At 42.0% G+C, this 11,040-nt stretch overlaps 1 protein-coding gene across 2 annotated transcripts; it reads right to left on the reverse strand.

The window, feature by feature from the left end:
* Positions 1–1,670: 1,670 nt before the first annotated feature.
* On the reverse strand, positions 1,671–10,258 carry LOC143469236 (uncharacterized). 2 transcript variants are annotated; one of them, XM_076966866.1, is made up of 2 exons: positions 10,084–10,258; positions 1,671–3,147 (listed from the first exon to the last, which is right to left on the reverse strand). In XM_076966866.1, the coding sequence occupies exon 2, from the start codon at positions 3,105–3,107 to the stop codon at positions 2,589–2,591; it is 519 nt and encodes a 172-aa protein (XP_076822981.1). In that variant the 5' UTR covers positions 3,108–3,147; positions 10,084–10,258; the 3' UTR covers positions 1,671–2,588. The 2 variants fall into 2 exon arrangements, with proteins under 2 accessions (XP_076822981.1, XP_076822980.1); XM_076966865.1 differs by having other exon boundaries at positions 1,671–3,158.
* Between the last annotated feature and the right edge of the window lie 782 nt (positions 10,259–11,040).

The raw sequence follows: 11,040 nt of genomic DNA on the forward strand, positions 1-11,040 counted from the left end.
TATTGCAAAAAGTTCTAACGGGTCTCAAAATGTTTATTAGAGTCTAATAAGTAAATAATAAAAGTATAACAGTTAACCAATAAAAGGTTTGTCTGTTATCGTTAAAAGAACTTAACTAAAACATTTGCACTATACATTAGTTATATAGGTCCTAAAAAGTGCCTTGTGAACTATATGGTGCCAAATGTGCAATTCACATTGCAAAAAGTTCTAACAGGTTTCAAAATGTTTATTAGAGTCTAATAAGTAAATAACAAAAGTATAACAGTTAACCAATAAAAGGTTTGTCTGTTATCGTTAAAAGAACTTAACTAAAACATTTGCACTATACATTAGTCATATAGGTCCTAAAAATTGCCTTGTGAACTATATGGTGCCAAATGTGCAATTCACATTGCAAAAAGTTCTAACGGGTCTCAAAATGTTTATTAGAGTCTAATAAGTAAATAATAAAAGTATAACAGTTAACCAATAAAAGGTTTGTCTGTTATCGTTAAAAGAACTTAACTAAAACATTTGCACTATACATTAGTTATATAGGTCCTAAAAAGTGCCTTGTGAACTATATGGTGCCAAATGTGCAATTCACATTGCAAAAAGTTCTAACGGGTCTCAAAATGTTTATTAGAGTCTAATAAGTAAATAATAAAAGTATAACAGTTAACCAATAAAAGGTTTGTCCGTTATCGTTAAAAGAACTTAACTAAAAAATTTGCACTATACATTAGTTATATAGGTCCTAAAAAGTGCCTAGTGAACTATATGATGCCAAATGTGCAATTCACATTGCAAAAAGTTCTAACAGGTCTCAAAATGTTTATTAGAGTCTAATAAGTAAATAATAAAAGTATAACAGTTAACCAATAAAAGGTTTGTCTGTTATCGTTAAAAGAACTTAACTAAAACATTTGCACTATACATTAGTTATATAGGTCCTAAAAAGTGCCTTGTGAACTATATGGTGCCAAATGTGCAATTCACATTGCAAAAAGTTCTAACGGGTCTCAAAATGTTTATTAGAGTCTAAAAGGGAAATAATAAAAGTATAACAGTTAACCAATAAAAGGTTTGTCTGTTATCGTTAAAAGAACTTAACTAAAACATTTGCACTATACATTAGTTATATAGGTCCTAAAAAGTGCCTTGTGAACTATATGGTGCCAAATGTGCAATTCACATTGCAAAAAGTTCTAACGGGTCTCAAAATGTTTATTAGAGTCTAATAAGTAAATAATAAAAGTATAACAGTTAACCAATAAAAGGTTTGTCTGTTATCGTTAAAAGAACTTAACTAAAAAATTTGCACTATACATTAGTTATATAGGTCCTAAAAAGTGCCTTGTGAACTATATGGTGCCAAATGTGCAATTCACATTGCAAAAAGTTCTAACGGGTCTCAAAATGTTTATTAGAGTCTAATAAGTAAATAATAAAAGTATAACAGTTAACCAATAAAAGGTTTGTCTGTTATCGTTAAAAGAACTTAACTAAAAAATTTGCACTATACATTAGTTATATAGGTCCTAAAAATTGCCTTGTGAACTATATGGTGCCAAATGTGCAATTCACATTGCAAAAAGTTCTAACGTGTCTCAAAATGTTTATTAGAGTCTAATAAGTAAATAATAAAAGTATAACAGTTAACCAATAAAAGGTGTAGAGGTTGGGGTCGTTTTAGGATGTAGAGGTTGATGCCGACAGATGCAGATACAGATGCAGAGTTTATCGGTCTTAGCTTACGTTACGTTATTGACTTAGTTAACCTACTACATTAGTATCTGACTCTATTGTTGCGTGCGGTTAGAATTCTCTAACCTTTCTGATAGCCGAACGTTCGTATTATATTATAACAAATACCGTTTGCCAGAAAAGGCTTTTATTGTAGGTGCTGTACACTTTCTCAATATTACAAATAACCGAGAACACAAGTCATGTGACTGTTTACACGATGTCTACTGATTCAATCACCACAACTACAGTAGTACGGTATTACATATGTCTATAACTTCGCGTCTGTGACTGAGGTTCTGAGGCTCAGGGGGAGTCTCACACAAAAGTTCAAGCTTATAAAACGTGCTGCGATGTGGCGGAAATATATGACAAAAAAGGCATGAACATTTCAAAGCGTGTGAACGTGAAAATCGGTGTGTTTGCAATGCAAATTAAATTTGGTTAAGTTGGAAACAGTTACTTGGAAGCGACCTGGTAACGTACTAAATAAGGAGCTTTCACACGAAGTTATTCGTAGCAAGTTTTCAAATATACCAACGGTAGTTTGCAGTGTTCTGAAAAGGCAAGTTTTAAACTCCATTTACTAGCTGGAAAACTCTTTCATAAGAATGATGTGGCGGGACTGAAAGTTTAAAAACTCCAATTGTTCTGGAAAACACATTTCTACGAAAGACGTAAGGATTTTACAAAAGCGAGCCAAGCCGCCACATTCCTCCCCCGCTACGGAAGGAAAAAGATGACAATTAACATGTAACGTACTGAAGGTGGCAATGGCGAGCAAGCACAAACAAAAAACTGAAGTTATATACAAATGAATGAACTGTAACATATGCTTAAAATAACTGATGGTAATATAGCTACATGTTGGAGGGTATCTCCAAGATTAACCGGGCATGCAAAAATTGTTTGAACTGTTCGTATTCCAGGGTTTTGTCCGTAACCCCGTTGGATATATACTTCATCAAGGGGGCCATGTGGAAAGCAGGTGTGGCTGCTACCATGGTAAGGATTTTGCTCATAAACTCAAAATCAGGAACCAGCTGGAACAGTTCATCCAGCTGCTGGAACCAAAGTAGTAGATCCTCAGCCGAAGTGGTTGGCGGCGCAGGAACCGCAAGGGTCGGCATTGTAACGGTTGTTTTAAACGGCCGAAATAGTCTATGTACTGGTTGTAACACCGTAGCTTGTATATCTGCTAGATCAGCGCTCTGGGGCATGGGGGCAGGAGCGCCTTGCTCCCCAGGTCTGACGATCGGCACATACGGCGCGGGAGATGATTGTTGAACCGGTGAATCGGGTGAGTCGGGAATCATCTCAGTAACTGAAGTGATTTCGTCAATTTGAACGTCAGCGGAGGAATCAGATACCGTCGACATACTGAAGTGGTTTTGGCAGCAATGGTAGTGGCAGCAAAGTCTGTGGAGAAACTAAAGGGGTAGAGGGTAAATTTTTTGCAACTGCACCTCCCCCTATTGAGGTGGGTTGAAACAGCTAAACTCATGCACAGGAATAGTTAGCATGCAATAAGGCGGGAAAAGTGAAAACGATACTAGCACAAGAATAAGCTACTAAGCATGCAACGAAGCAAAACGGTTACAAAATCGAAAGCGGCGACAAGGGAAAACGGCAAAATTGTACATGCAAAGGACATTATCGGTATTGAAGCAAGGTGATACACATAGTGAAACTTAAAGTGTGTGGGTGCTCGCGAAATTATCACGAGAAGATGAAGCGGGCGGTGCGTCATCAGCAGATCCGGACGGAGACGGTTCATCACGAGAACGCCGAGGCAAGGGCAGCGGTTGTGGTAGTTGAGGTCTTGCAACCGGCGCCTGCTGTTGGTGGCGCCAAGCGCGGACACGGGATACAAGGGATCTGGCATACTGCAAATGGTGCGGAGACGATCGGATAAACCCGACGGTATGGAAGAGGGCCCACATCATGGCAAGGAGTTGCAGGATGAATATAAGGGCTGAGAGAAATGGATTCGTAATTTGCGACAGAGCAAGGAGTAACGTTTGTTTCGCGGCGTGTGCGAATGTGTCTGCGACGTAGGATCCGTTGATCATAGTTTCATCAGTAGTAGTAGTAAGGCTTGTCATGACATGTCGCATTTGTTCCTTGAGAAGGTTGGCTTCAGACATAGAGCTGAGCAGCGATTGTAGATCAGTAAACGAGTCAGAGTCAGGTAGCTCGTTGAGAATTTTCTCGTAGTCGGGTGCCTTGTAGTTGACGTGTATAGGCGACAAAGGTAAGTTGAGTTGATGCACCTGCACATGTTCGTGCGATAAAGTATAGTTGTGATACAGGACAGTGTGTCCCAGAACTCGGAAGACAAAACTTCTTGCTGGTCGATACGATTCCAGCAGGTGCACTCCCGGTAGGACAATGTTGTCTGAAATGAGTTGGCCGTATTGACTGTGGCCGTTTTGATCGCGATATTTGATGAGAGGACGTTGGCTGAATGCGTTTCGGTACGCAAGTGACGGTAAGACGGTACCGTTGATAGAGTGACATGCTGCTCTGGACATAAAATCTCCAAGGCTGGAACCCATGGTTTGATGTCCAAGAGTAGTAGTGAGTATCTCAGTAGGGAAGATCTTCCCAATTGCTTTGTAGAGTGTGCCAATTAGCTTCGTGAGTTGGCAATGTAGGAACTTGTTCTCTTCGTTGAAGGTAGTGAGAACTTCTGAAATAAGGTCGTCCTGTTGTGTGTCGAAGGTTGCAAAAAGTCGCTCGAATTGAGAGTATGGCGTTCGAAAAGGGGCACGCCTTAGCCGGTTAGGACGAAAAAGAGCGAGTCTGTCGAGCTCTGTACATTGTTGGTAGCGAAAGATAAAGTTGTTGTTGTCGCAGTGAATATGTTTGCCATAGCAGTTTTTCGCACGAGAGGAGCATTTCCTCCAGTGATGTACCGAGATCCCGAGATCAGGTAAGGAAACTCTATATAAGGACGTAGAGTTGTAATGGAGGAGCATCTTGTGAGTCCCGAGAGGCTTGGTTGGTGGGCAGTTGATATGCGAAGGTACTCGCCATATAAACATACGATTGCCCGTTAAGCAGTATCCACGCCCGATTGAGCACGATGCAAGAGATCCAAGAGACGACGTCATTGTGTCCGTGACGTAATCGTAGTAAATTGTAGTGTGAAACAAGAAGTCGTTTGTTACTGTTCCAGAAGCTGAAGTCGGCCAGACAAACTTATAATGGACTGCATTGCGTGTTGAGTACGCCGCAGGATTAGACAGGATCAGCGGTCCATGTGATGAAACGTTGGTTTTATTCCACGACGAACATTCTGGGTTGTACGGTGGGTGTGCGTCAAAGGTGTTGGCCGATTTTTGATAACTCCCAAAAAAGAAGTAAGTAGTGCTCCAGGAAGTAATCTGTGAAGTGCAAACTGTTGCAGGAATCTTCTGGAGATGCAGATCTGGAGCAAACACGGTAGCAGAGCAGTTGTGTATGGAGAAGGGTGTCTGCGTTTGACAATGTATGTCGTCATCAAAGGTATATAACCCGAGAGAATGCGAACGCTGACATAACAGAAATTTCTGTGTATCCGGATGAAGATTCGTCTGAGCGGCGGATGTGAACAAAAAGAAACATGTAAGCAGCAGACAAACGAACATGTTGTGTTGTTTAGTCAGAGAACCGTTTCGGTGGAATGATTTTGCGACCAGTCCGAGAAGTCTTTACAACTTCAGGCGGTTTTATAGAAGCAGGAGCAGTGACAGTAGGTGGTGTCGTTTGCTGTTTCGCTGAAGTAGCGGAGACTGACTGAGGAGCAGGGTGTCGAGTCTGCAAAGAAAAATTTTGTTGATGCGAGGAGGATGATGGTGAGGGAGCATCAATATCAATTGTATAGCTAGGTTTGAGACGGTCGAGTGAGACGCGATCCGGTTTGCCATGACGGGATATTACAAAATATTTTTCGTATCTTTCCAATACTGGAAAAGGACCAACATAAGGGCGTTCTAACGCACGTTTGACATGATCGCATCTAACATAAACGCGGTCACAATGTTTCAAATCCGGATGCACGTAGGACTGCATGAATTTTGTATGAGCGGTCGTTGGAGTAAACTGAAGGTCGTTGATGAAGTCTCGGTAGGCACCGAGGTAGCTGGATGTAGGAACTGCAGAGGTAAGCTTGGAATCAGAAAAGAAACCACCTGGGAGCCGTAAGGTGTGTCCAAAAGCTAACTCAGCAGGTGTACATTTCAAATCCTGGAGATAGCGATTACGCAGAGCCAAGACAATAAAACCCAATTTGTGAAACCAACGTTCAGGTTCGTCTGAACACTTGATGGCGCGCTTGATCTCTGCATTTGCGCGTTCTGTAATTCCATTGGAAGTGGGGTGGTAAGCTGTAGTCAGATTGTGTTGAATACCAAGCGAGCGCATAATTTCCGCCCAAGCGGAACTTATGAAACATGGTCCACGATCACTTGTGAGGATGATTGGAACACCGACCAAGGAACACCAGTGATTTACAAAGTAAGCGGCGACGGTTTCCGTGGTGGCATCAGGGATTGGTATGGCTTGAACGAAACGCGTATAACGGTCAATACATGTAAGGATGTATTTGTAACCATGGGAGGTTGGTAGTGGTCCAATCAAGTCAATTGCAACATCAGAAAATCGTCCGTAGGGAATTTTAAATTTCCCCGGTGCGGTTTTAGTGTGGCGGAAAATTTTTCCTTCCTGGCAGTTTGGGCATTGTTGAACCCAGGTAGCGATTTGTTTACACATCCCTATCCATATAAATCTTTCCTTGATGAGCTTAATTGTGGCTTTTTTTCCAGGATGCGATAAATTATGTAAGTGCAGGAATACTTGACGTTGGAAGGAGGAAGGAACTAGAACACGCTCTGTGTCAGTGGACACGTCACAAAGGATGGTAAGGTCCTTATTGGGCAGCTTGCAGTCCTGGAGTTTGAGTGATGTTGTAGCGGTGCGTAGTCTTTGAATAGCAGGATCATTGGCTTGAGCTTGTGCTATTTTCTCATACTCTAAAGGAGGCGGAACGTCCGAAAGAGTATTAATGTTGGGTGCCGAAGGTTGAGACCTTGACAAGAGGTCCGCCACAACATTGGCAGAGCCTTTGATGTGCTCAATGGTTGTTGTATATTCTGAAACAAACAACAATTGCCGGAACTGTCTTGGAGAGTAATGTTCGGAGAGCTTACTGAGACTTGAAACCAGAGGGAGATGGTCTGTACGCAAAGTGAATTGTCGGCCTGTCAAGAAGTAGCGGAAATGACGTATTGACTTGTAAGCGGCCAACAGCTCTCGGTCAAAGCAACTGTATTTACGTTGAGTAGCGTTCAGCTGTCTTGAAAAGAAGGCCAAAGGAACAAGTTGATTTCCTTGCAATTGCTCTAATGTCGCTCCAATACCGGTCAACGAAGCGTCAACTGTTAGATAAGTTGGAGCATGGAGTTTCGGAAACGCTAAAGTGCTAGCATTTGCAATAGCTTGTTTGCTGCTGGCGAAGGCGCATTCGGCTTCGACATTCCATGTTAAAGGGGCCGCGCGTTTGCTGCGACTGTTCGGAACTAGCTTGTAAAGCGGTTGTAAGGTTGTGGAACAATGCTTCAGAAAGCGAAAATAATAGCAATAAATTCCCAAGTAACGTTTCAGCTGTTTGCAGGTTTGTGGCTGTGGGTAATCAAGAATGGCCTGCACTTTTTCTTGAGTTGGTCGTATACCCTCAGAATTTATGTGATGGCCAAGGTAGTCAAGAGACTCGCGGTTGAATTCACTTTTGTCTAAATTGAGCGTTAAGCCAAATTCCTCAAGTCGTTGAAAAAGCAACTTAAGGTGTTCAAGATGTTCTGATAGGTTACTACTTCCAATGATGATATCATCGAGGTAAGCAAAGATTCCAAGGTGCTGAAGGGGACGTACTACTTCCCCTATTAGTCTGGAAAAGGTCCGTGGGGCGCCCGATAAACCGAATGGGAGTCTTGTGTATTCAAATTGTCCTAGGGGGCAAACAAACGCCGTTTTATGGACATCTTCTGGAGCCACTTTTATTTGATGAAAGGCGTTTTGGAGATCGCATTTAGAGAAGACAGTTTTACCATACAAAACCTCGGAAAAACTATGTAAGAACGGAAGAGGGTAACAGCTGTCGATTGTTTGTTTGTTGACTAATTTATAATCAACGACAAGACGATATTTATTGCCAGAAGAGCCTTTAGGAACGAGCAAGGCCGGACTTCCATAAGGAGAATCACTGTATCGGATAATTTCTCGCTCCAGCAAGCTGTCAATTTCTTTCTTCAAGATCTGCATTGTTTCTGGGCTATATCGACGTGGACGTGCACGTACAGGAGAACCTGTGGTATGGATGTGGTGAACGATGGAATGCTTCACTGGTTTAACAGCTGACATGGGTTTTTGCAAGTCTGGAAATTGATGTAAAAGGTCTGCAACAGGATCTATCTGGCTGAGAATGGATATGCGAACAGGATCACTTTCAACAGGCTCTAACGTATATTGCTGTTGGTTCGGTACATCTATGAGATGCTTGGCTTTAAGATCCAAAACAAAGTTGTATTCAGTGAGGAAATCCAGCCCCAATATGCAAAAAGGTGTGTCCGCAAGCACAAATTCAAAGGGATAAGAAAAACGAGGATGAAGGGAAACATTAAGTTGTGTAGTGCCATACGTAGTAATTGGCGTGCTGTTAGCAGCGAAAAGCGGTGTTTGCGGTTTGCGGTTTGATACGTCAGCTAAACTAGCGGACAAAAGAGAAGTTGCTGCCGCGCTATCTACATAAAAGTGAATACTATTGGCGTGATCATATACAGTTAACAAGGGGCAGCCTCTTTTTATTGTTGATGCGATCGACGGGACTGACGGGGTTAATGTTGCGTCGATCGCCACGCGTTTTTTGTTGGGCGGGATTGGTTCTCCCACATGCTACAACTTGGGTGACAGCGGCGCGCATCCCTACCGAAGCGGGCGTGGTAATAACATAAGCCATTAGAAGCATCAGACGCGCAAGGGTAATTGCTACGTTGGTAGTCTGGTTTCTGAAATGTGGGGGATGAATGTAAAAAATTATATTTGCGTTGGTTTGCAAAAGAAGAACCATTTTGTCGGCGATTATCTCGATTAAACCCGTTGTTGCTGTATGATTTGTGAAACTGTCCATTGTTTGTGCGTGGTGATCGTTGTTGCCATGCTGAGTTAAATGAATTGCGTTGGTTTGGCGTATTTTGATTTGTGAAATTCGTATTTCTTTGCCCGGAACTCTTAGATTCGTTGTTAGCGTTAGATCGTGTATAGCGCGGTGGTTTAGACAATTGAATTTGCTGTATTTGCGGTTGCATTGGGTAGTCAATGTCATCCGTATCAGTGATGGCAAGGGAAAGGTTGTGCGAAGAAGTTTTTGGTTGTTTAAGCAGCAAGATTTCGTGGGCTCTGCTTGCAAGGTTCTGGAGATCGTGATGTTCCACGCTGGCTAACGCAATTGCGACGTCTGGTGGTAACGCTTTAAGGAATTTAGCACGAATTAGTTTGACGACTGGCGGAGTAAGATTCTCTTGACCTACTGCGCTCATTAATTCGCGCATTAAATGTTTCGGGGACTGATCGTGCAGCGTCAGGTCCGCCAACAAAAAATCTAAATGGTCCTCACGTTTATCAAAGTTTCTCAAGATTTCATTGATCAATATGTCGTAGCAGTTCTGTGCTGACGCCGAAGGTAACCGAAGGAGCGCGAGGTCTTTCGCAGGAATTGCCTCTACCGCCAACAAGTAACGATTAGTTTGAGAAGTGATTTGATAAAGAGAAAATTTATGTTCAAGGTGAGAAATCCACGCTTCGGGATTAAATTTCCAAAAGGTAGGAAGTTTAACGTGTGAAAACAAATCGTTTCGTAAAGTATTGTTCTGTGGTTGCGCGTTTGTTGGTAATTGGTTACTAGTACCCAGACCAGACGGACCAGCAATGCCATTATCGGGAGTATTTGCAGATCCCTCCCCGTTTTCGTTCGACATAGTTGTATTATTAATTGACTCGTTGGAACGGTCGGTTGATCGTGTGCTCATGTGGTATTCTGTCTTAGCTTTGCCAGGCACCGAAGTAACTTTTCGTTGTGTCGGCACAGGTTGTGACATTTATCAAAACCGATAGAAAATGTTTTAGGCGGCGCACCGCAAAAATTGTTCACAATTGAACCAAAAAATACTTTACAACAAGAAACTTTTATTTCAAACTGCAGCACAATGCAGCACAATAAGAATAGCTTAAGCTAATTTAATAAGGTACAAGCCGATGAGCATGCATTTACAAGCTATGGTTGCAAGTAGTTGTATAAAAAGTGAAAAATCCACTTACCAGTGAAGAACGGTTGTGCGAATTGCGAGAGTGTGAGAATTGAAACGCGTCGTTTTTGACACAAGATCGTCAGTGATCACTAGAACGTCGGTGGTTTATTAGAACGTCGAAGCGTCGGGTTGTCAGTAGAACGTCGGGTTGTCACCAGAAATGTCGGTGGTCACTAGAACGTCGGGGTCATCAGAAATGTCGGAACGTCGGGGTCACCAGAAATGTAGAGGTTGGGGTCGTTTTAGGATGTAGAGGTTGATGCCGACAGATGCAGATACAGATGCAGAGTTTATCGGTCTTAGCTTACGTTACGTTATTGACTTAGTTAACCTACTACATTAGTATCTGACTCTATTGTTGCGTGCGGTTAGAATTCTCTAACCTTTCTGATAGCCGAACGTTCGTATTATATTATAACAAATACCGTTTGCCAGAAAAGGCTTTTATTGTAGGTGCTGTACACTTTCTCAATATTACAAATAACCGAGAACACAAGTCATGTGACTGTTTACACGATGTCTACTGATTCAATCACCACAACTACAGTAGTACGGTATTACATATGTCTATAACTTCGCGTCTGTGACTGAGGTTCTGAGGCTCAGGGGGAGTCTCACACAAAAGTTCAAGCTTATAAAACGTGCTGCGATGTGGCGGAAATATATGACAAAAAAGGCATGAACATTTCAAAGCGTGTGAACGTGAAAATCGGTGTGTTTGCAATGCAAATTAAATTTGGTTAAGTTGGAAACAGTTACTTGGAAGCGACCTGGTAACGTACTAAATAAGGAGCTTTCACACGAAGTTATTCGTAGCAAGTTTTCAAATATACCAACGGTAGTTTGCAGTGTTCTGAAAAGGCAAGTTTTAAACTCCATTTACTAGCTGGAAAACTCTTTCATAAGAATGATGTGGCGGGACTGAAAGTTTAAAAACTCCAATTGTTCTGGAAAACACATTTCTACG

Source organism: Clavelina lepadiformis, chromosome 8 (genome assembly GCF_947623445.1).
Source record: "Clavelina lepadiformis chromosome 8, kaClaLepa1.1, whole genome shotgun sequence".
Taxonomy (NCBI): domain Eukaryota; kingdom Metazoa; phylum Chordata; class Ascidiacea; order Aplousobranchia; family Clavelinidae; genus Clavelina; species Clavelina lepadiformis.